The following is a 26,916-nucleotide window of genomic DNA, read 5'->3' on the forward strand; positions in this document are numbered from 1 at the left end:
AGCTGCAATATGGGAGACCTGTCAATCATTTTATTTATTTTATTTATTAGGCAGATCTGCTGATTTGCAAAACAAGTCACATGAAATTCAAATATCTGTGCATAGAGCTATACCAAAGGGCAGAAGTAAAAGGGAAATAGGTGAATTGTACATACCTTTTCAGAGTTTTTATCATTCAGGAAGCGGTGAATAAAAAAAAATGCATGACTTTGAACAAATGATGAACTTGTGTAATCCTGAGGCCCATCTTCTCAGTACTTGTGTATTTTCTTTTATTTACAGCCCAATTTTCTCCATAATGGGGACTCAAAGAAGAATCATTCTCCCCCCCCCATCTTATCCTGACAACAGCCCTGTGAGGTAGTTTGAGCTGAGAGACTGTGATTGGCACAGGATCATCTGGCAAGCTTCCATGTCAGAGTAGGTATTACAACCTCCTAAACTGATATTCAAACTGCAATAACGATGCTGACTCTCCATACACGGAAGGAGTATACCTGGTTACTTTTGGTCACCATGAGTTCTAGTTGAAGCAAATTTTGCCAGTTTTCATAATGATTCAAGATGTGCCTGGGAAAAGATGTAGCTATCCACAAGAAGATCAGTATCTACTACTGCATCAGATATATACTTTTTGCTGTTATACTCATGCAGGCCATACTCCCAATAGCACATTCCCTCGCCCCAAAAATGTCAAGGGGTTCCTGTAGTCCTTTGAAAATAAAATAAAACAAAGATTTCCACGAGAGGGACTAACTCAATGAGAAGTTGTTTACAATTTGTTCAGTTTCCATTCAATTTATTAATGCTCATAGACAAACTGCTCATAAACAAATAAAGAAAGGGTACAAAACACACAATTACCAATATAGAATTTACGTTACAGGATATCATTATTAAATCCAATAGATAAAAATTTTACCACAGAAAGTGTCACATGAGTTTTGTTCTATTCACCTTCCCACCTCCTTTTTTATTCTTGTGTACTACTACAGCTGGCTCTAATAAAAAATTTCGCAAAAGGAGCAAAAAAAGCTTTTCACCTAACAGCATGCCTTCCTCCCAGCTACCTTCACCTTGTGCCAATGATGTTTCTACAGTTATCAAGCAGCACTGCAGGATCAGAGCTATTTACTTAAAAAGATGAAATCTGTCCTGCTGCTCAAGAGCTGGGAAAATGGAGTATGCCAATGTATTTAATAAGAAAAATGTAGAGGAAATATAATACGAGCCATAGTCTAAAAGCTGAACAATTTACTTAGTACATTTAGGGGAACTTTTCCTTTATGTACATGCAGCATCCCCACCTAGATTGGAAAGATGATTTTTAAGTTTTGCAAGCAATTTGAAATGTAGCTACTTTTAAAGAATAATGTCACAAACTTACTAAGATTCCATCCTGAAAATCTCCAGATATTTCCCAAACTTGGGTACCCAACTTTTCAAACCTGTAGGCACCTTTGGAAGCTTGTGAGAAGGCAGAGTGTTACTCCAAAATGGATGTCACAGGAGGTGGAGCCAAATCCCTGAATGGCTGTCAAGCCCAATGTCTGCCTCCTCACTTTGCAAAAGAATATCCAAAAGTGGAATAAAAAGAAATGAAGGAAATTCTGAAGGAGGGAGCAAGAAAGAGATTGGGAAGTCAAAATAAAAGAAGGGAAACTGGAGGAAGGGAAAAAAGGAGTGCTGATGGGTGCTGTGGCACCCATGAGTGCCACATTGGAGAACCTTGGTCTATATTGGCCTTAGTGAAAACATCATTGGCTGTGGATATTTCAAAATTATGCTAATGCCTTCTACTCAAGAAATAACATACAGAGTCTTATTGTAGAAATTCAGAGCTGACAGATGCATCTTGGCCAATTCCACACTAGACCTTTAATCCTGGTCCAGCCCTGTCCCCAGACTGATTTTCTGCACTAGAATCATAAACTCATAGAGTTGGTTTCTCTGATTCCATGATTCAAGTGTAGAATTTCAGTTTGGGGACAGGGCTGGACCAGGATTAAAAGTCTAGTGCCGAATTCCAGAGTGAAGGTGCCACCATAGAAAATGCCCTGTCTAGCTATCACCAGCCTCACCTCAGAAAGCAGGGGCACAGAGAGCAGGGATTGAGAGGCAGGTGTTAACTGGTGGGCTTGATTATACAGTAGGAGTCAGATATAGAAAAGGATATAACTCAATCTTATTTCAGTATCAGTCAATGAGGAATTAAGTACAAATTTGGGGGGTGGAGGACACATGCACATGTGCACAGTCATCATTTCATACTTGCGTATTTACCATTTTGTTAACAAACATAAGGAATTCATGTATAGGTAGTTTATGTCATAAAATGTGAAATGTCTTTTGGTTCCACTGAGGCTACTTATACCATTCAGTGCAGGAGTTACATTTAAAATTGTTTGGGGGCTGAGATCACTTATGTCAGATACTTTTCTGACATGCCCTGCAGTTATGCCACCAGAGAAAATTTAAAACTACTTGAAGAAAACGTCTTATTTCCTTCTTCCTTTACCCAGCAAAGATTTAATTACAAATTATTTTCCATGTTCTTAGCCCTGATCAAGTATTAAAGAGAATTTCTCACCATTTAAAAAAAAAGGAGCATTACAGCAAGCATATGATTCAGGCAGTTCTTTGGCATTTATTCACATAACATGATCAATAAAGCCTGCAGACTCATCTGCATTTTTTTTAACACTGGGTGCTCCATGCATTTATTACTATCTGTATTGATTTCACGTTGTAAAAAATTGGCTAAGATACCGGCTTTTTACTGGTATTATTTTAGATCTGCTAGTGTTACAACTCTGCTGGTTGAGCTTTTATTCAAGCTCATAACTTGAATAAAATTTCACTGGTCTTAAAGGTGCTTTCTTTGTATCTCTCCCATGGGAACTGGGCAATGGAAGGTGTCCCTCTTTTCCTCCTTCCCCAGAAGATGAGGAGGGAGAGGAGCCTCAGTCAACAGAAGGAAGAGAGGCTTGGCTCAGCAGCTCTGCTGTGCAACTGAGAGAGCCTGGTGAAGCAAGCTCTCCCCCCACCCCAAGGAAAAAGAGGCTTTGCTCTATAGCTCCTGTGCAACTGAGCACACCTGGCAAACCAAGCTGCCACACAGAAGAAAGCAAGAGAGAGAGATGACGATGAGTTGCAGGCAGGCCTGACAAGAGCCCTCGCGGGGGGGGGGGAGCAGATACTGCCCGCAGGCTGCCATTTTACACCCCTGGTCTACAGTTTCTACAATTTGAAAGGGAGGATCCCTAGAATTTCATCACAATTGGAGAAGGCAAGAGTTAGATTGACAAATGTGGTATTTCAATTGCTAGTTCAATACAGACCACTAAAGGACCTCATTACTTTCCTCTTTGTAATGTATAGTGTCAGTTTGTTCTCATCCTCTGCTTCAAGTTCTCTAAGCAGTTGCCTATCCATAAAAGGACATTTATAGTTCATAGCTGTTGGGGGATTTCTATTGTACCCCCAACAATATAAACCCCCAAAATCAAAATCTGCAGTTACCAAAACAACCTGCAGTTATCAGAAGGCTTACTCACTAACAAGTTTTAAGACCTTGTAGATACACTTTCTTAGGCTCCATGTTTAGAAAAGCAAACAATTTATTAGACGTCACGTTTCTCTTTTAGACAGAAGGCTTCAAATATAGTTAGAAAGGCGAAACAAGAGATTACATTAGTACAGTTGCTCCTACAGTTCCTTTAGACTTAAGAAGACTCCTTTAGAAGACTTAAAATATATGGATAGAAAAGCAAACGGTTGGATAAACTTAGCACATTTAAGAAAACAATTACACAGTTAGAATTCAGTCAAGCACAAGCATAACATACAATAAAGCAATAATGAAAAATATAAGTCCCAACAGGTACTTATCCCTATTAGTCTACATTTTCCCATTTAGAATCTAAGTCCCAAATCCCCAGTAGATGCTATGCTCTAGATTCCAAGTCTGAACATTTTTTCTATGTTTGAGATCTCAAACAGAAAATGATTTAAATCAGCAAAGGCTGTTTCTCCTCTTAGGGTGTTCAGTATAAGAACTGTCTCTGCAGAGCAGCCCCAAAGTCTAAGTTCCAATTAGTATGGCATAATCTGACACAGAGGCAGAGTAGCTACACTCTGGTCCAGATCAGCAGTGTGGGCCAAAAAACCCACAGCTTATATAGGCTCCAGTGACCTCCTACACACATCTACTACATCACTCTCAGCTGTAAACAATTTCAGGGCCAACTATCAACAATCAGAGCTAACTTCAAAACAATCATGGCTGAGATTGTTCCCAGTTCAATTCAACCTTTTACCCAGTTTCTGGGCCTCTGCAAATGGCTGCTCCCTCCATCTTGTTTCCTGCCATCCTGGTTGAACTTTCACCCAGTAACCCACTCCAGCCCTCATATAGAGACTCCATGGTGCTGAAAGACTGAGACCTCTAGTGGCCAAATTCCATAACTGCAGCAAAGATTAACAGCTTAGAGCTGCTGAGAGCAATTATATTGCTGTTTAGAGAAATATGAATGCTTAATATTGCTGAAAAGCTTAGAACTCTTGTTGCCAATTTCATAAAGAGTATGTTTAAGAACATAAAGAATATGGTTAGGATCATAAAGAGGGCCAACCCAAAATAAATTCCACCACAATAGCTCTGAGCTAACTCAGGAGTCTTTCATCTGGGACTTAGGTTCTTTTTACATGTTACAATAAATGTATAATACAAACTGGATGTATGTGCATACCACTGTTTGTAAGAAGAAGTGAACACACATTCCCTTTACAAATTAAACCAGGGATCAGTACCTGGATAAAGGTGGGGTTCAAATCATATTTGACTGTATAAAAATATTTGCACATATAAAAATAATCAAGTTTATACCATATACAGATTGTACATGCATTCACTGTAACTTGCAAAAATGGATTTTTCAAAGGCTTTTTGTAACTCCCAAGTATATAATATCTGTTGGACCACACTATCTATATGCCTGTTAAGTGGCTGGACAATCTTTTGCAGAAACCATTTGGATTCTCCATTAGCCAGACTGGTCTTTCCAATGTACTTAACAATTCTAGCTTTAATATCACTTTCCAACTAATTGTCTTGAGCTGCATGGCCCAGGCTAGCCCTGATCTCACAAGATCTCAGAAGCAAAGCAGAGTCAGCTTTGGTTAATATTTGGATAAAAGACCACCAAGGGAGTCCAGGTTCATGATGCAGAGCTTAGGCAATGGCAACCATTTCTTGCATTTTTTGAAAACCCTACAGAGTTGCTATAAATTGGCTACAACTTGACAGCACTTTCCACCACTACCACGAATTTATTTGTGATAGAAGTTACGCTGACAGGTTTCTTTCTTTTTTTAAAATAGACTTTACGTTTGCTATTCCTGAATCCTCCAAATAGGATTCTAATTTTAACTCTAATTTTTCTTAAAACATGAGCAATTTCATGGTTTAATTATTTAAGAACCTGCAGGTGAATGTCATCCATCACCAACGATACATCAATACATAATCTATCAATTAGATCCAAATCTTTATTCTCTGGTTGATATAGCTTCTCTGTTAAGCTTGAAAACAATTATTCAGATGGGGTTCATTTGCTAACATCTTCCAAACTGGAAACTGATGAAAATGATTCTAATTAACCTTTCTTTCTTCCTTCAATACTTCTTTCACAAGGAATCCAAGGAGATAAGGCAGGACATACATTATTTAAATAAATACATTTTAACAAATACACACATAAATAAGCATATCCAGGTGCTATCAAAATATTAGCCAGCTAATCTTGTAAATGGAGTAAAACTCCATATACATCCCATTTATGTGAATCCATGAAATGTCTAAACATGCATACTGTGCCATGAAGCATATTATAAGATTGAAAAATTTGAAATATATGTCCAAGGAAACTCCAATTTGCCCACAAGACAGAGTGTGTGCCCATACAAGCTCCTGCATTATACAGCTGACTTAGGAGGAAGGGGAGGACGCTATTCAGATTAGAGTTGAGAAAATACACACATTTCATATGCTAAGAATATTACAATAAACTATATGTTTCAGTATATGAACTTGTACATTATAAAATTATATAGTTATCTTTTGAATTTTAAATTTAAATTGTATTTCAAGAGACTGAAAAAGTATAAAATAAACACATAATTAGTTAACTGGTATTCTTTGTATCCTTAAGGGATATTCAATATAAACATTATTTGTAGGCTGTATCTCTGTACGTAATTGTGAGAAAATTCCATGGCATTCATTGGGACTTGATTTCATATAAGTATAATATGTAAGAGTAGTATATAAAATTATTTTACAGCTAGACAAATTACTAATAAGCAATGCGTAGATTCTGACACTATTTGTACACTGTAATGTATGGACCTTGAGTATTAACAGCACATACCAGTATTTATCTACGTGCAGAGCACACTTAAGTAATCCAATATGACTCAACACAGTACATTCAATTCAATCAGCAATTATGCTGCATTTTGAGGTATTTCAAGGACTTCTACTATTCTATCAATACTCCTACATATTTTCAGAGCAACCATTGTCAAGGCTGTACACCATGATCATAAAACAGTATTTAACACAGTTTGAAGCATTATTGAAAATATACAATTAATAACCTGAGAAACAGAACACTACAGTTCAGAAGTGGAGGAAACACCATACAAGTGTCTTATTATCATTAAAAGCTGGGGCTTGGCCCAAAAGGAGGGAAGTGTAAGGAAAATAAGTCTCTGGATTATCAAGAGAATACAGATATTAGCACTTATTTGTATATCTATGGGAGCGGGGGAGTTTCATTTCCAGTCATTAATTGGCCTTTCAGGGTTCCTTTTGTCTTAACCAAATTTCAGTTGCACAGGCTTCTGTTCATTCATTCAGCTCCCTGGTTTGCAAAACCAGAATGAACAGAGACTCTGCTTAAACATGTGCACGGGCAAGAGCAAAGGACTCTCTGGACCCTGCACGTTTCCACAAGTACACACCTTCTGGTTTTCAAAGCAGGCATCTGTTTAAGACTGAAATAGCTTGAATATTATACAGCAGCCAGAAAGAAAGAAAGAAACTCAGGCACATATTTCTGTATTATACATTCATACACCGACAGAGAGAGAGAAAAAACAAAGCAAAAGAAACTATTTACACATACAGTTTAAATTCATTAGCAGTACTTACTTACATATGTTAAGAAAAGAGACTCAGAGCTTCTGCTCCCTCCAAGCCAAGTGATTAGAAGCTAAAGCTGTTATCTGCTAAGAACTGAGCACTGCTGGCAACTTCAGTTCTCACGAAATAATCTCCAAACTGATTGTTCTTCTAGACTGCACTGAAAGCCTCTCAGCGTCATCCACTGTCTTCTGTGCATCATGTTTTTACATATGTAGGCTCCCTCTCACAGCCCCACACTTCACAACATTACATAATGCCAAGATGTTTCTTCCACTGTACTTTGGGAAAAGTGCATTCAGTAAGAGCACTCAGATATATGAAGCTGGGGGTGGACATCAAGCATCCTCAATAATACATTTTTGTGCAAGTCTTAAGGCAATTTATGAAGCAAAGTTCTAAAACAAGGCTGACTAAAGAGTAATTTTATTCTTTCTGCTTCCCTCACAAGAGGGAATTCAGAGACTACTTTTTAAAATTCAGTCCTGTGCACATTCACGCCCCCATACCCATCTCTTTTGAGACAGACAGGGTTGTACAAATTGCTCTGACAGTAATAGGCACCCTCCAACTAAAAAATGGCAGTCGACTATAAGCCATTTGAGGAAATTGTAGGGCTGTCAAAGACACTGTTACAGCTAACAGTTCATCCAAGTCAGGAAGCATTTGATTGCAAACTCTTTTCTTCTCCAATTGCATTAAAAAATGCAATTCTAAATTAACTATTTAAAACATCAGTAGCATCAGCCACCACAAAATGCTGTACAAAATAACTTCAACAAATTGTGGACAAAGATGACAAACCTAACAACACACATGTACATGATTTTGAGAAGAGTAAAGGAACAACACCTGTCTATGCCTTTCCAGTTAATTATTATATATATAAATTTAAAGGACAAAAACCAACTTACTCTTTGCATCAGCTTCACTGCAAATTAATTATTTCTGTGTGCAGCCAATCCATTGAACATGCTGCTATTTCAAGAGTTCCAGAATAGAGGACAAAGGGAGCAGAAATTCTCTTGATAAGCAACCCTTTTCCTTCAGTCATCAAATTACGTATTGACTGTTTTCCTTTTAACAAAGGCAAGACAACACACACAATGGAACACTCTCCACTTTATTTTATTTATTTTGAACAAGGAGATTAGGGGCAAAGGTGAAGAATGGATTTCCACTTTCTAATTGAATGAGCATTCCAAGACAATATGTCCAGATGCAAGTGGCAAAAGATAAAAGGGAAAGAGAAAACAAAGGCCCAAGGAAGTTAGTTGGAAGCAGAACATAATGCATCCTTTAAAAAAGAAATATCAGAAACTTATTTTAATCCTTACAGCCCTTCCAGTCAGTAAAGCAGAAACCAAGGCCATCAAAATGCCATATTTATTTAATATATTTCTATGCTACCTCTTCATAGTCCTGCTCACGGTGGTTTACAATTAAAACATAACTATGTGAAAACACCAGTAAGTAAACAAGCCTTTGGACATTGTTGTTGTTGTTCAGTCGCACAGTCGAGTCTGACTCTTTGTGACCCCATGGACAAAGCCACCATTCTCCGAAGTCTGCTCAAATTCATATTTGTTACATCACTAACGCAGCCCAGCCATCTTATGTTTTGCCGTCCCCTTCTTCTTTTGCCTTCTGTCTTTCCTAGCATCAGAATCTTCTCCAGGGAGTGCTCCCTTTTCATTTGGTGGCCAAAGTATTTGAGCTTCAGCTTCAGCATCTGACCTTCCAGGTAACAGTCTAGGTTGATTTCCCTTAGGACTGAATGATCTGATCTTCTTGCAGTCCAAGGGACTCTCAAGAGTCTTCTCCAGCACCACATCTCAAAAGCATCTATTCTTCTGCGATTGGCCTTCCTTATGGTCCAGCTCTCACAGCCATACTGGGAATACCATTGCTTTGACCTTTGGACATAAGCAGCATTAAAATGATCCAGTACCCAGCTTGCTGGGGGTAAAATGTAAATGACTGGGGAAGGCAATGGCAAACCACCCCAAAAAAGTCTGCCATGAAAACGTTGTGAAAGCTATGTCATCCCAGAGTCGGAAACGACTGGTGCTTGCACAGGGGATCACCTTTATGATAAAACTCATAATTAAAAGCCTGAGTAAAAAAGAGCAGGACATTCCAGAGGCAAGGTGCCACCATAGGAAATGGTTGCCACCTGCCTCACTTTTGAAGGAGGGGGCATAGAGAGCAGGGCTTGAGATGTGGATCTCAGCGGGCAGGCTGGAAGGTGTGGATGGGAACAGTCTTTCATCTACCTTCGTCTCCAAGCCATTAAAGCACTTTGAATTGTGCCCAGAAACAGATGGGTAACCAGTTGCAGATCTTTCAGGCCAGAGAATACAATCCCTGTAACCAACCCCTGACAGTAACCTGGCTGCTGCATTTTACACCTATTGAAGCTTATTTTGGACCATTTTCAAAGGCAGCTCCACGTAGAATGCATTGCAGCAATCTAAGCTAGATGTGATCACAGCATGGATCACTGTAGCCAAGCATGCTTTTCAGGATTCAGCCTATGAACATGTTCCTGCAGAGGGAATTCCCCGTCCAGGATAGGCTGACCGTGCAATGTTCATTAAAGGACAGCACCTCAGTCTTGTCTGGACTGAGCTTCAATTTACTGGTCCTCATCCATTCCACTACCTTCTCACATATAGGAATTCGGCACTCTTACTACCAGGAAATTGAATGGTTTTCGATCTTTAAAACAAATGGATGGAAATCCCTCTTATCATCTAAAGGTTTTGAGAAGCATCCATAGATTCTAAGCACCTAACATTGGTTTGGACTGAGCAAGGATCATGGCTTTCTCCTGCATTTCTTTTTCCCCAGCAGTCCTTTCAAACGCTGGAAAAATTTATTCCCAGATTTCAGGATTTGGTAGACTAACAACCATGTGGCTCAGTGGGCTGCAGTAGGAAGGGGTGAAATTGTCTCTCCTACTCCTGCCATCAGTAGAGGTAGGAAAAGTGATTTTACCCCCTTTCCCACTACAGACTCCTGACCTCCATAACTGCCAGATGGGTCCCATGACCCAAGGAATCAGCATTCCCATGAGATGGAATGAACTGCAGAGGAGAGAGGTACATGGGAAAGATCTGTATGCATCTCTGCTTTCTGTTGACAGATCAATGGATTCAACCACTCTATCTTCCTTTCTCTGTGTATGTTAAGAAACAGTTAAGTTCAAATACGAAAATCTGATCACAGAAACTATCAGAGTAGTTTCATGGGAGTACAAGAATGGTAAATCCAGCTCACAACCCACAGCTGATGGAAATATGTGGGTAGAATGAACAAGAGAAGGATTTGCCTCGGCTGGCATCTAAGCCTCTGCTATGAAACATTTGCACACTCTTTCCATACCAAAGCATTGTTCTTGCCCATAGACTTGTAAGCTATGTAAATGGCTCCACTAAAGCTTGCAGAGGAAAACTTCTATCCTCAACAAGTTTGGCTAAAATATTACAATACAGCACATCATAAGTGGAGTTTCAGGTCTGGCATTAGATATGCAGTGAGACCTACTAGTTTTCAGACACTTTTTCCTCACATAGTTTTAATTCATTCCTTGCAACTCTTTGTGGACCAGCTCTCAAACAGATTGCTCAGCAAATTGCTCAAGTATTATGAAGGCAACATTCAGTTGTTCATCATAAAAATAACCCCTTCCCTCCATATTTGTGCTAGGAAGTCTAGATCTTTTTCATGGAGGACTTTAAACAGTTTGCATGAATTGTTCCACTGTGCTGAAAGGCCATAGTTTCACAGCATGAACAAGGACTCTGGTTTTACAGCCAATTTAACCTTTCATTAGACAGACAGGAATAAAAGAAAACTATCACAGTCATAAGCCTTTTCAAAGCTGTTAATGGAGCTCCATTTGAATGCAATCCAGCCACAACTTCTACTGTTGCTATTCATCAGGTGACAAGAATGCTACTCCTATGATGACTTCCAGCTGCTTCAATACATGGCAAGCACATCAAGCTAATTATTGTTATGCACTGAATTTCATGTCACTGCAAACCACCCTAATTGCCAAATTATGACCAAAATATTGAATTGACATAGCAGACTGCAAACAGACTGCCACAGGCCAAAGCAGCTTTCTATAAGGTTGTCTCCAGCAGTCATGGTGAAGAGACAAGAGATGAAATCAGGGAAGATAACAACGGAAAGAAAGAAATCATTTTCTAATATTTGGTACTTTGTCATGCCGCTGAAAGATGGGAACTAGCAATATGAGCAGAGGCTTGGCTCAGGGGCCATTCTCAGCACAATTAATGGGAGGAGCTGGTGGCACATGAAAGCTTGCTGAAGTAGTGCCTGGAGAAAGCCAAGCCATCAGCCCTATCATAGGTTGAACTCTCACTGTGGATGTACAAGGCAAAGCCACATGGTACTTAAGAACTCAGCACCTGGAGTCCAGATTCCCCTCTCCCCAAATCTTCAAGACAGCTTCACATTTATCTTCAACCTTTGCTGTACTGCAGATGTGCTCTGCCCACCTGATGAGCTCCATTAAGGCACTTCTTACATCAATTCCCTGGAGGCATTTCTCTAATGAACCCTGGTTTTGGCTGGCCAGATCAAAACCAGATAACTGACAACCATTTAAGAAGTTACTACCAGTAGCAATATAATGTGTACAGACAACTAACTCTCCTCAGCAAAGTACTTCAGTTTGAAAACCAGGCCAGAACACATAACTGAGCATGTACCTGATCTATCCAGAACTTCAGATGTTCAAGTATTAGTAACAATGTGTTACTATACAATCTCAATACTAGTAATGTGTTAACAGCCATCCACTCCACCCTAAACGGCAAGATAATTTTGCAGAGCACCTATACTATAAATACTAGCAAGTAGGCTTTTGGGGTGGGGTTTTCACTGGTACTGAATACTGGCACCTTGTGGGGGGGCTCTTCCAAGTCCTGAGAGGGAATTGATGGAAATCAGAGCGACTTCAGATATGTATCAGCATTTAAAAATCAAAACAAAAACGTAAAAAGCATAGCTAACAAACACAATTAAGAACAACATCTAAAACATTCTGAAATATGCAGAGTCTTTATCTCAAAACACTGTGATAACTGTGGTAATGTGGTTGTTCCATCATTCCTTCTTTAACAGACAGGTAATCTGAACCTAGTCTCCCAGGTAGTCTACCAGGCATAGCGCACAAGCTCCCATGTCTTCAGCCGCAGTAGCTAACTAAGCATCATTATCATCATGACCAGACCTCATTCATCTTTACCACAGGACATTAAAATGCATTTGATCTCCTCTGTTACATGTATATCAGGAACTGCCAGGCATGACAGTCCAAAAGTTCTACATATTAAAGGCAGACAAAGAAAAACTGATACTTTTAAAATAAATTACGACTACAAAAAAGTGTGAATCTTAGTTTTCTGTTTAATTGCTGTAACATGTAACAAGTGCTCTTACCCTGAAAGGCAACTCAAGTTTCTCCTTTCGTGGAACCTGATCCAGAATGCTGTCCGTACTGCTCCTTTTCAGATTTGTGGCAACATCAGGTACATTGCTGAAATCTGCATGTAAAATGGGGTGGGGGGAGAGAATGGCACCAGAGAATTTGCGATCAGAAGTAGAAAGATATATTACGTCTCTTACATAAATGTTCTTTGGAAAGGGGGGGATCCAATACTGTATCGATGATTTGCTTTTCTGTTATTTAAATTAAGGCAGTTGGTCTAAAACAGTTTCTGTGAAGTAATGCACGCATTTTATCTGCTAGAGAAAACCTTTTTTTATTCATACTGTATCACATGTTGACACTGTAGCACAGTTTGTGCCAGCTGAAAACAGCAAGCAATCAAAATGATTGCATATATCAAGCAACTCTCTTGGATGAACACAGTGTTCTATGACATGACATTGTTGTTAAATTCATTAGTGGGCCAAAAAGGAAAAAGCACCTCTGCTCTACTTATGATATTTTCTTATACATCAGCAACTTGGATAACTGACAAAAATCACGCACACAGACTCTACAATGGTTAAGCCAGAGGTGACCAAACTTGTTGGCATAAGAGCCACAAGACATGAACGTCAATGTTCTAGAGCCGCAAGAGAAGGAAGGAGGCAAATAGATGGGGAGAGGTGGAAAGAAAGCAACTTTAAATGCATTCTACAAGCTGCCAGCTGGCTTAGCTTGGAGAAGTGATTTAAAGAGAGAAAGACAGGTTGCTTACCTGTAACTGTAGATCTTCAAGTGGTCATCTGTGCATTCACACTTATGGGATATAGCGCCTGCGCCGATCCCCCAAATTGGTACCTAAAAAGCCTGGGATTTTTGGCATTCTGCACCAGTGGGCATGTGCAGGCGTCCCAGTACGCATGCTCACCGGAGCCAGCGCAAGGATCCTGCCAGTTCCTTCTTGACCACTGGAAGCCCCTAACATAGGGAGACCGTCAGCAGTGGGGAAGGAGGGCGGGTAGTGTGAATGCACAGATGACCACTCGGAGATCTACAGTTACAGGTAAGCAACCTGTCTATCTTCTTCGTGGTCTCTGTGCTTCACACTCATGGGAGATTAGCAAGCAAGACATACCTGGAGGCGGGAAGACGGTCAACCAGAAGAAACAGCTTGCAGCACCACAGCTCCCAGATGAGTCCTCTGCCGAGCATGCACATCCAGAGTGTAGTGCTTCATGAAAGCATGCGGAGAAGACCAGGTGGTGGCCTTGCACACATCCGTCAAGGAAACACCCTTCAGGAATGCCACCGACATCGTCATTGCTTTAGTAGAGTGTCCACGAATGGGCCCAGGCAATAGCTTTTTTGCCAGCAAGTAGCACAGTTTAATAGTCTCAGTGAGCCACTTTGAAAGCTGCTGAGATGAAATTCTGGAGCCCAACTTAGGAGCAGCATAAGAAACAAAAAGATGCTGGTCCTGATGAAAACTCTTAGAACGACTCAAATAAAACAGTAACGCATGCTTAACATCCAAAGCGTGCCACCGACGTTCCTCATCCAAGGAAGGCATGGGATAAAACGTGGGTCACCAAACGTCCAACTTAAGGTGAAACTGGGAAACCACCTTAGGAAGAAAAGAAACATCAGGCGCCAGTGACACTCTGGACTCATGAAAAACTAAATATGGATGGTCACAACACATAGCCATGAGCTCCCCTACACAGCGTGCTGACGTGACTGCCACCAGAAAAGCAGTCTTCCAGGACAGAAGCTGTAGAGAACAGGTTGCCATTGGTTCGAATGGATGCCGAGTCAACCTGTCTAATACTAAAAACAAATCCCACAATTGTGGGGGTGATCTTGACGGGGCATGCAATCTGAGTAGTCCTTTTAGAAACCTCTTTAAATGAGGATGAGCAAAAACTGAATGCCCCTCAACAGACTCATGGTGCGCTGATATTGTTGATAAATAAACTTTAACAGAAAAAAAGGAAAGTCCAGCATCCACCAAAGATAACAAAAAGTCAAAAATCACTGATAGACCCACCCGTTAGGGTGAGACTGTAGAGTCAGCCGGAAACTGATAAAAAAAAAACCCTCACTAATTGAAGCAAGATCGGGAACCAGTTCTGCTGAGGCCACTACGGTGTCACTAGAATGCACCACAGTCTCTCTCTTGCAATTTTGTTGATGACCCTTGTCAGCAGTGGCAGAGGCGGAAACAGATATAGGAACCAATTGTTCCACAGGAACACCAGGCCATTTCCCAATGACTCTGGATCCATGTCCCCCCAGAACAGAACAGAGGACACTTCCGATTCTTGGCTGTGGCAAACACATCCACCTGAGGATACCCCCAGAGCTGAAACACGGGTTGAAGGAAGCGCCACTGTATCTCCCACTCGTGCGGAGATGCTGCTCCTCTGCTCAACAAATCCGCCTGCAGATTGAGCATCCCTGGAAGATGCGCAGCCTTTACGTAGATGCCATGCTCCAGGTATCCCATCCACAGTTCTATTGCTAGCGCACAGAGCCACCGAGAGACTGTCCCGCCCTGCCTGTTGACATAACAAAGGGCTGTAGTATTGTCCGTCAACAGAACCACCACCTTCCCCACCACCATAGGATGGAAAGACCGAAGGGCGAAATGAATTGCCAGCAGTTCCAGATAGTTTATGTGGCAACGAGTCAGCTGTGGAGGCCAAGGGCCCCCCACACACAGAGAATCCATGTGAGCACGCCAGCCCCACAAAGACGCATCTGTGGTGATCGTAACTGTCGTTACAGGTAGATGGAAGGGAGCTCCCTGACAGATGTTGTCTCTGGATTTCCACCATTGCAGGGTCCGGAGGATCAAGGGTGGAATTGTAAACCTCTTCCAAGGTGAGTCCCGTAAAGGCCGAAACTGTCTGAGAAACCACAGGAGAAGTCCTCTCATTCTCAATTTTGCAAACAGCAGCATGCTTATAGTCGCCGCCATCAGCCCCAGCATCTGCTGCAGTTGCTGTGCTGTGCCCCATTTTCGACCTTGGAAAAGATGGATGAGATTGATAATATCCATCGCTCTCTGCTGAGGCAGAAAAGCGCGGTGAAGATTTGTGTCCAGCAAAGACCGTATAAATTGAACTGTCCTCGATGGTGTAAGATGAGACTTTGTCATGTTGACCTGCAGACCTAAGGTGTGAAGAAGACAAAGAGTAGTTGCAATATAGCTGGATAGACGTTCTTCCGACTCCACCACGAGGAGCCAGTCGTCGATATACGGAAAAACGACTATGCCTTGAAGTCGAAGATGTGCAGCTACAACACTCATCATCTTGGTAAACACCCGTGGTGCAGTGCACAGGCTGAATGGAAGGGCTTTGAACTGAAAAGGGTTGGAACCTACTGCAAAACGAAGGAAATGCCTGTACGAAGGATGGATGCTGACGTGGAAGTAGGCCTCCTTGAGATCCAAAGTCATCATCCAGTCCCCTTGGTTGATGAGGGGAAGGATTGTTTGCAGAGTCAACATTCTGAATTTCTGGTACACGATAAACTTGTTCAGATTTCGAAGGTCCATAATTGGTCTCAATCCTCCATCCCGGTTGGGAACCAGGAAATAATAAGAATAGATCCCCCCCCCCCCCCGTTCTGGCCTCTACGGGGACAAGTTCTATGGCTTGTTTCAGCAAGAGGTTGCTCACCTCCGCCAGCAGAGGTGGGGAAGGGATGTTGAGACAATCACTGACTGAGTTGGAACCTGAACAAAGTCTATCTTGTATCCTTCTGCTATGACGGAAAGAGCCCACCTGTCGGTGGAGATGGACTCCCAAGCCGGAAGATATTGACAGAGGCGGATATGTGACGGAGGGGTGACAATGCGTGCTACAGAAAAGTCAAAGGCCCTGCTTCTGTGGGTGGGTACTCTTAGATTTGCCGGTGGTTGCAGATGTTGAAGCAAATCTGTTTTTTAAGAAAAAGAAGATATTGGATTTATATCCCACCCTCCACTCCGAAGAGTCTCAGAGCAGCTCACGATCTCCTTTACCTTCCTCCCCCACAACAGACACCCTGTGAGGTGGGTGGGGCTGGAGAGGGCTCTAACAGCAGCTGCCCTTTCAAGGACAACCTCTGCCAGAGCTATGGCTGACCCAAGGCCATGCCAGCAGGTGCAAGTGGAGGAGTGGGGAATCAAACCCGGTTCCCCCCCTCTAGGGGGACCTACTCTCTTGCGAAGAGAGAGATCTCCATGGCTGCTCGGGGGAGAATTTCTGATAGGGCCTCTTGGGTCAAGATTTATTCCCTTGCTTAGGCTTGCCGGCCCTAGAGGAAGCCAGTACACCGAGGTTTCTTGAGGTTTTATGCTTTTGTCCGTCTCTTGAAGGACAGTGTCAGTGGTTGAACTAAAAAGACCTTCACCCTCGAAAGGAAGGTCTTCAACATAGGCCCTGGTGTCAGGCTGAAGAGCTGTGGACCGTAGCCAAGAGTGACGATGCAGGGAGACGGCGGAAGTGAGGGTCTTGGCCGATACACCCACCATGTGCTATGCTGCAGCCAGTTGTTGCTTAGCCACAGCAAAGTCCTTTTTTTGCAGCTTCTTGAACGAAGATCGCTTCTCCTCGCTCAACAAAGACATTAACGGTGTGAGCTGCTCCCAGATGGAGTACTGGTAGCGAGCCATGCACGTGGCGTAATTGGAGACCTTAACTCCCAATACTCCAGCTGAATAGAATTTTCTGCCCGCATTATCCAGTTTCTTGCCCTCTTTGTCAGGTGGAGAAGAATGGGTTTCACGCGCCTTAGAGGAGGAGGAGACCACCACCAAGCTGGGCGAACAAAACTCAGCACCAGCCTCCTGAACGCAATACATATGATCCAGTCTTCGCGTAGAGATTGGTGTAGATGCCGGCTTTGCCCTGCAGTATAACTTTGGTCACTGGAAGGGCTACCGCCATCGATGTGTCTCTCTGTATTATGTCGAAGACAGTGTCATCGATGACTGGCTGCGGTTGAACCACAGGGAGAGGGAGTGTGCCATCCACTTCACCAGGTCACCATAAGATTTCAGATCGTCCGATGGAGATATGAGAAAGTCCTCAGCAATATGGAACTCTGGCGAAGGTTCCACTGCCCTGTCAGGATCATCGGTACCAATCTCAGAATCCAATGACAAAGAGTCTCCTCTCACTGAGTGCTCAGAAACATTGGGGTCGACGCACACTTAGGTGACAGGAGCGATACCGACGAGCAAGCTTGCACTTCCTCCACACGCTCTCTGCGTCTCTCTGGAGGGATCGACACCGATGCCAATGCACGATGTGTGGAGTGATGTGAAACCCTCAAGAGATGCAAGGCTTCCGACCGCTGATCCCATTCTGGAAAGTCACATGGAGGGTACCACTGGTATGGTGTTGGGTACGGATATCCATAGGAACAAGGCCACTGACGTTGATCCCACGGCGGAGGTGGCGGGAAATGTTGAACCATAGCAGCCGGTTCAAGCTCGCTCCGTCCCATAGTCGGTGGAAGAGGTGCTAGAGGTTCGTTTGGCACCAAAGCCTTGATCTCCAATACCGAACCACTGTCACTCCGACAACATGATCCCGATCTCGATGAATGGGTGCGCTGGGTCAGGTCTATCTCCTGCTCAGATCCCGACAGATGGATCGGCTGCGAGCCTCTGCTTCTCGACACCGAAGGACTCTGTGGACACAGAGACGCCAGGATCTTCCGGGGTGGAGCAGCTTGAGTCAACATCGAAGCATCCCGAGAAGGAGTGCGGGAAAGTCTGTTCTTCCGCTTCTCCTTCGATTTAGACTTCTTCAGGAGGGACAATCGGGTCCCCGAATAGCCCCGACGTTTCTTAGCCGGAATCACCACTAACCCTTCAGAGGGTCGTTTTGTGGGTTGGCATGTCAGTCTGCACTGGTGACAATGGACCGACCGATGTAACCGTCGGAGCCTGGGTGGCTTCCTCCATCAATACCGAAGGGCCCGTTGCCATTTGCAGCGGACGAAGAGCCGATTCTACAAGAGCGGCTGATAGCCTTGCCGCCCGGTTTTTGTGGGTTTACTTCGAGAAACTCGAGCAATGCGGGCACGAGTCGACTCGGTGTCCCTCGCCCAGACACAATAAGCAGAGGGAGTGACCGTCAGAGGGTGCAATTTTGCTACCACGCTTGCGGCAATGTTTTAAAAAACCCCAACGCCTTTCCAAAGGCACCGGAACCCACATAGAAAGATTTCTGAGGGAATGGGGGGAAAATAAAGCCCCGAAGAGCAAAGTCCAACAACAAGTCTTTTTTTTAAAACAACAACAACTAACTATAACACTTAACTACTAACTAGGAAAAACAACAAATGGGCTATATAACAGTGAAAAAATCCAAAGGATTACCAGTACCGACCGGAGCAATCGAAAGGAGATCCTATCAATGCGGCGGTCAAAACGGAACTGGCGGGATCCTTGCACTGGCTCTGGTGAGCATGCGTACTAGGACGCCTGCACATGCCCACTGGTGCCGAGCGCGAAAAATCCCGGGCTTTTTAGGTACCGATTCGGGGGATCGGCGCAGGCGCTATATCCCATGAGTGTGAAGCACAGAGACCACGAAGAAGATGTGCCTTCTTCAAGCCAGCTGATGGGACAGTGGAGGCTCCAAGAGCCACACAATATGCATGAAAGAGCCACAGTTTGGTCATCCCTGGGTTAAGTTTTCACTTGCCAGTAACAGAAAACAGAACACTCTAGTCACAGAAATGACCGGGGAATTCTACCCCACCCCTGAAAAGTAAAAAATTAAAATCTTCCCACTAACAGTGGCACCCAAATTCTTCAAAATTCTATCAGTTGGACATGCACAATGAATTGTGATAATAATTACTGAGGTTCTGCAGAACTGCAAAAAATTCAGAAAGGATTAGGATTAGCAGAGAATGTACCCGTTTGCTAGCCACAGAATGCCTGTAATGATGCAGGCAACTATAAAGTTTGTACTATGTTGCTTTCCCAAGTTCTGTCAGAGTAACAGCTGGAACTATTGGGACTATTTCATGTTTTGTGAACTGATCATGCACTAGGATATACCCCTCATGTTTGTTCAGGTAAACATGCATATCGGTGAAAGGGAGTTCAGAACTCAAGCACCTTGCCTGCTACTGCAGATGCTGTTATCTATAAAACAAAAACAAGCCTAGGTCATAAGAAGCCTTAGGTTTCTGAGCATTCAAGATACCAAGCTGCACCATGATCAGTGTTCCTGAGGAGGGTACAAGGATGTTTGCTCACAAAGCATGATTTTTTTTACCTCCCCCCCTCCAGAAACAGGATGTCAGGGGGTGGGGGGAGAGACATTTCAGGCTCCTATGGGATGAGAAAGTTGGAAAAATTGTGCTCCGAGTGGAAGTCCTTCCTACCACAAGAACACTAGTTGCAATCCAAGAAACTGATACTAAATTTTCAAACACTTCTCTCAAAAGCTATGAGGCCTGTCAATCAGAGCATACATTCGGTATAGTCGTATGCACATATTAATAAAAGCACAAGGCAATCAAAAGGTTAGAGAATTGGATATTGGCTGTGAGGCTTTTGCAACTTATTTCGCAGACAAAGTCTCGGCTCTCTGCCGAAATCTTCCAGCCACAGTTGATACAGTATGTGAACTGGAAGCCCGTTGTCTGTCCTTGGTTCCTTCTTTGGATCACTTTAGCCAGCTTTCTCTGGAAGAAATGGTCAGGATCTTGGCTGCAGTGAAGCCTACCACTTGTCCTCTAGACCCATGCCCATCCTGGCTTGTTAAAGCAGGTGGTGCTGAAGTCTGGAGCCCTCTGGTTGATATTATTAATCTGTCCCTGTCATCAGGGACTTTTCCAGTTAGGCTCAAAGAGGCAGTGGTACATCCGCTTTTGAAGAAGCCATCTTTGGACCCTATGGTCCCGGCCAATTATTGCTCAGTCTCGAATCTTCCATTTCTGGGTAAGGTAATTGAGAAAGCGGTGGCGGAGCAGTTTCAAGCTTTCCTGGAGGACACCTCTATTCTCGACCCTTTCCAGTCCGGCTTCCGCCCTGGGCATGGCATACTGTCTTGGTTGCCCTCAAAAATGACCTCAGAAGGCATCTGGATCAAGGCGGGTCATTGCTGCTACTATTGCTAGATCTTTCAGCAGCGTTTGACATGGTTGATTACGATCTAATGACCTACCGCCTTGCCGACATAGGAGTCCAGGGGATTGCCTTACAGTGGTTTTCCTCCTTTCTCTGTGGTTGGGGACAAAGGGTGGCCCTTGCTGAGCAGACCTCTTTGTGACACCCACTAGAGTGTGGTGTACAGCAAGGAGCTATTCTCTCACCAAAGATGTTTAACATCTATATGTGCCCCTTTGCCCAGATTGCTCGAGGTTTTGGCTGGGCTGTCGCCAATATGTGGATGACACCCAGCTCCATCTGTTGATGGACAGCCTTCAGACACTACTCTGGAGCATTTGACCGGGGCCTTGGAAGCCGTGGCTGGATGGTTGCAACAAAGCCGGCTGAAACTCAATCCAACCAAGACAGAGGTCCTGTACCTGAACCGTGGGAGACTAGAGTTGAGCCTCTGACTCCCAACCCTGCACGGTGCATCTCTTGTGCTGGTTCAGAAGGTGAGGAGTCTGGGAGTGAAACTGTATGCCTCACTTACCATGGAGGCCCAGGTCACAGCAATTGCTCGATCTGCTTTTTACCACCTTCGGCAGGCTAGGCAGCTGGCACCCTACCTGTCCCCCCAGGATTTAGCTACTGTGATCCATGCAACGGTCACTTCCAGGTTGGATTACTGTAACTCGCTCTATGCAGGCTTACCCTTGGAGCTGATCCGGAAACTCCAGCTAGTGCTGAATGCAGCAGTACGGCTGTTAACTGCATTGCCTTTATGGGCAAGTATTCAGCCAGTGCTACACCAACTGCACTGGCTACCTATTGAGTACCGGATCCGCTTCAAGGTTTTGGTATTGACATTTAAAGCCTTATGCGGTCTGGGACCAACATACCTGAGGGACCACCTTTTCCTAAATACTCCCCAGAGGTCGTTGTGATCGGCTATGCAACACCTCTTGACCACTCCTGGCCCTAAGGACGTCCAACTTGCCTCAACCAGGGCCAAGGCCTTTTCAGCCCTGGCCCCTGCCTGGTGAAATCAGCTCCCTGCGGAGATCCGGGCCCTACCTCAATTACTGCCATTTCGTAGGGCCTGCAAGACGGAGCTGTTCTGCTGGGCCAATGGTTGAGGCAGCGAGCATCCTGTTATTCCATCATTTGGCTGCCCTTGTGGTGACATCGTGCTTATTACAGTGCTATCCTATTGCTATTACCATTGTATAAGGTAGGCCTACAACTGGTTATTGATATGCTGTGCCCTGTTCGCTGGTGTTGTATTTTATTTATTGTTTTTATTGTTAATTTTAAATTGGTGTTTTAACTTTGAAATGTAGGTTTTTATTGTTGTTTTCATATGTTGTGATCCGCCTTGAGCCTGTTTACAGGAAAAGGCAGACTATAAGCCTATTAAATAAATAAATATTCAAGAATAATTTCAAAGTATCATCATAACTAATTACAAATACTAGCAAGGGTCAGATACATCACTAAAAACTGTTTCTAATTATATATTTAAATTATTTTCTAACTCCAAAACTAAAGCCTACATACATGCATCAACTCTTCCCTCTCAAAAGTTGACAAATGTTTGAAAGACACTAAAAAGATGGACAAGTAATATATAGGGCTATGCTGGAAATGTAAAGAAGAACAAGGCACCTTTAACCATATGTGGTGGATGTGTAAAAAAACCAATAAATTCTGGAAATAAATTCATGCTGAGATCCACAAAATTCTAAAAATCAATTTCACTTTGAAATTTGAAACTTTGCTGTTGGGGATTCTACCAAATAAAATATCACTGTATGAATTACTCAGACACATGTTAATAGTACCTAGAGTAACTCTAGCAACCAAATGGAAAGCAGAAGAATGCCCAACTACTAAAAACCAGAAAGATAAAATGGCAGAATATGCTGTGATAGCCAAACTAATTATATAAACAAAAGACCAATTAAAGAATTTGAAAAGTGGGAAACTTATTACACCTATTATAAAAGACAAACAGTACAAATATTTTGTTTTGTTTGGATGCCATTAAGAGCCACTTTCCAACCATGCTGCTAATTGTGTTTGGTGAAAGGCACCAAAAGGGGCCTTCAAGAACCAAAGGGAAAGCAAACTTCCCGCCCTGAGCCATTCGTGGGAAGGGCGGGATATAAATTCTAAATAAATAAATAATAAGCTGAAGTTGGTAAAACACTGGCTGCTTCAAGAATTTCTTGGAGATCTACTTATTTTTAATGGTTCTGAGAATTCCAGCCATCTCCTTATCTGTACCTCAAGTTAAAAAAAAGTTTTTAAAAGGGAGGCCATTCGATATATACTTGGCCACAATTCATTTACAGATACAGATCAAATAAGAACATAAGAACATAAGAGAAGCCATGTTGGATCAGGCCAATGGCCCATCCAATCCAACACTCTGTGTCACACAGTGGCCCAAAATTTTATATATGGCTAATAGCCAGTGATGGACCTCTGCTCCATATTTTTAGCTTAGGATTTATTACTGCTTCTTTAAACGTCTAATCAATTTACAAAGCAAAGAGTAATCCAGATTTTAACACACATGTGTGTACACATGTGAAGGAAAGGTCAGAGGTTTGGCACACCAGCCTTGGCCTGAATTCATCTATAGACTTTGTGTTCATATCCATATGAAGCTGCCTTATACTGAACCAGACCCTTGGTCCATCAAAGTCAGTATTGTCTTCTCAGACTGGCAGCGGCTCTCCAGGGTCTCAAGCTGAGGTTTTTCATACCTATTTGCCTGGACCCTTTTTTGGAGATGCCAGGGATTGAACCTGGGACCTTCTGCTTCCCAAGCAGATGCTCTACCACTGAGCCACTGTTCCTCTTAGAAGGCAGTCTTAAGACTTTGTGTACTTTGCCCTTATGCAAGAGTACTGATGCTCTTAGAATGTTACCTTTCACCTCCTTCCTTGAATACACATTTGTGGTAGAGCTAAGGTAAACATCTGTCTTCTTGTTCTGCATGCTTTTAGTAAATGATTGTGTAAAGAAAAGCGTAAAAAATAAACGACCACTTTCAGAGAGACAGACTGGTGCGTAGAACCTCAACCCTGTTTCGTGATTCCTTCACACATGCACACACATACGCACACACACACACGACTGGTGATGCCTTTAAAAGGAGGGAACCTGGAGGTGCTGCTTTCTTTGTTTGAAGAGACCTTTCTACCTACGCTGAACTTCTCTGCTTTCCCAGCCCCAATCACTAGCTGTCTTCCAGTAAAAAATATCCCGCCTTTCTGTACAGGATATCTCTCTTTAGCACATACCATTAAAAACTCAGGCAAACAAAACTATGTTTTCCTGATTGCTAAAAAATACTACATTAAACAAAACAAACAACTCCCCCAATCCCTGTTAGTTATCTATTGGGACACCTACCAAACAACCTCTGATGAAGATCTTATTAATAAGAGGGTTTGTATGAGAGCAGCCAGTACTTTAGAAACTTTGTGGCCAGTCATAGATGCTTTATAGGTCAAAAACAGCACGCAAAAACAAACTGGTAACCAACATTAAGAACCCACTGGGAAAATATGTTCAAATATATATCATCCAATAAATAACTAGTAAAACACTGAACCTATTTAGAAGCTAAGCTACATCATCCTGGCCCCACTGAAGTTTCTGGACAGTCCTCATAGGAAAACCCTTAATCTGTGTGCCCCCCCGCCCAAGGATGGATTACAGCAGATACAGCAACCCAAATCAGTTTATTTGGTAACTTCTCTATGATTTCATTTCCATTTGTTGTAGCTTCAAGATTATACCAATAAAAGATAACTTCAAAGGATTAGAGTTCTGCACCTTCAAGTGGACTTTCTTTCTATGAAACTGCATAGATGGTTAAACTGTAGTGAATCCATATTCATAAAAAAAATGTAATTCCTTACTTTGTCATTCAGCAAAAGGCAATGAAGAAGAAGAAGAAGATGATTATATTGGATTTATATCCTGCCCTCCACTCCGAAGAGTCTCAGAGCGGCTCACAATCTCCTTTATCTCCCTCCCCCACAACAGACACCCTGTGAGGTGGGTGGGGCTGGAGAGGGCTCTCCCAGCAGCTGCCCTTTCAAGGACAACCTCTGCCAGAGCCATGGCTGACCCAAGGCCATTCCAGCAGGTGCAAGTGGAGAAGTGGGGAATCAAACCCGGTTCTCCCAGATAAGAGTCCACACACTTAACCACTACACCAAACTGAAGGCACCCATTAGAACAGAAAACTGTAGTGGATGAGGACTTTACTGTACTCAGTTCAGTAGGCAACAATGTTTTGATACGGTACCTCCTTAATTACATTATTAACATGATGTTGTGTTGCACTGGCAGGCAGATATATGACTCACCATCATTCAAGAGAAGTGATAGAATCCAAAGTCAACATGTTTCCTCAGTCAGTTCCTCGTGCCAATTATTCAGTTAAAGCAGAGTACACTACCGGTGTGTACAAAAAAAATATGGTATTTTTCTGGTTTGAGTATACCAAACCCCAAAATTTTGGTAAATCTCAATAATCCCAAAATCCAGTATTGCTATTATAGTGCAATTCGAGGGGAAAAAATGGCATTGCTGAAATTATTCGGCTCCACATCTTCCCTTTTCACCCGAATCACACTGTGACGGTGGCTACAGCACTCCTCAGCAAGGGAAGGGAAAGTATATCTCTTTAAACACCTTCCCTGTCCTTGTTGAAGCATGCCAATGCTGTAGAGCAATTGAGGGAAGGAAGGTATTTAAACTTTAAATGATTTCCTTCTCAGAGTTGTGCTGCAGTGATGGCATGCCTCACTGAGGGAGGGGAAGGTTTTAAATGCCAATAAACCCCTCCATTTGGCTTCCCCCTTCTTTGATGGGGGGAGCCAAATGGAGGGTTGAATGGCTTCCTCCTATTTAAAAGGACCTGTCTACCTTCGGGACCACCTTTCCCCATATGTACACCAGAGAGCACTACATTCAGGATCCCAAAATCTCCTTAAGATCCCTGGACCGAAAGAAGCTTGATTATCCACCACCAGAGCCAGAGCGTTCTCAGTAATAGCACCCACTTTGTGGAATGCCCTCCCTGAGAACAACAGGGCCTTGCAGAACCTGCCACAGTTTCGCAGGGTCTGTAAGACCAAATTATTCAAACTTGCCTTCAGTGATTAGGGGGAGGTGGCTATTACCTAACAGTACCAATAATCTCACTGAATTAATATAATGGAAATCAGAAACCTGTCATCTTGGACTTTTAATGAATGCATTGGTGATCGCCGATTGTATGGAAATGTTTTATTATATATTTTATTGTTAATATTCTATGTTTGCTAATTAATGTTTTTAACTGTTGTTAGCCCCCCTGAGCCTGTCAGGGGAGGGCGAGATATAAATCTGATTGATAAATAAATAAATAAATGGATCAGTGCACAAATTGGAGAGAGGAATTCAACCCCTCAGTTTTGCTCTCTCGAGCTCCAGAGCAGGGGAGAGCAAAACCAAAGGGTTTGAAGTCTTCCTCACATTTAAAAGGGTCAGCAGACAGGCAGACCCATCATGTTGATCCTTTAAAATGATAGGGAGGCATTCAAACCATCAGTTTTGCCCACCCCTGCTCCAGAGGAGGGGAGAGCACCAAGGGGTTTGAAGTCTTCCTCACATTTAAAGGCAGACCACTGTGCTGATCCTTTTAAATGACAGGGAGCCATTTCAGCCCTCCCTTTTGCTCCCCCCTCCGGAGTGTGGGGAAGTGAAAGGGACCACTCTAATGGGATTTCAGGCTAACAGTGGGTGTGGGTGCACTTGCCCCACTCTCAGACTGAAATGGCAGGAAGTCACTTAAGTGGTCAGTTTCACTTCTCCCAGTTTCCACAACTGGGAGGGAAGCAAAACAGATCACTCAAATGGCTGCCAGACTATTTAGGTTGTCTGGGCATAGGTGCATCTGCCCTGCTTTCAGGCTGAACTGCCAGGTATTTAAACCAGCAACACAAAAGGTGAACTACACAGTAGCAAGAACAATAATCAAAAAGAACTGTGCATCAGATTTTCACCACAATCCACTTCAGAGGACTATGCCCCAGTTAAAACTATAACTATAAAATCTAATCA

At 42.9% G+C, this 26,916-nt stretch overlaps 1 protein-coding gene across 2 annotated transcripts in view; it reads right to left on the bottom strand.

The window, feature by feature from the left end:
- LOC132590507 (rho guanine nucleotide exchange factor TIAM2-like) overlaps positions 1 to 26,916 on the bottom strand; it is a 314,104-nt gene that overhangs the window by 48,147 nt on the left and 239,041 nt on the right. The window contains exon 16 of one of the 2 annotated variants that reach the window (XM_060263413.1): positions 12,686 to 12,789. In XM_060263413.1, coding sequence (XP_060119396.1) covers positions 12,686 to 12,789 — 104 coding nt within the window. Of the gene's footprint in view, positions 1 to 7,220; positions 7,414 to 12,685; positions 12,790 to 26,916 lie in introns of those variants that run through there. The other variant, XM_060263415.1, reaches the window with a different exon arrangement.

Source organism: Heteronotia binoei, unplaced genomic scaffold, assembly GCF_032191835.1.
Source record: "Heteronotia binoei isolate CCM8104 ecotype False Entrance Well unplaced genomic scaffold, APGP_CSIRO_Hbin_v1 ptg000072l___fragment_3, whole genome shotgun sequence".
NCBI lineage: Eukaryota > Metazoa > Chordata > Lepidosauria > Squamata > Gekkonidae > Heteronotia > Heteronotia binoei.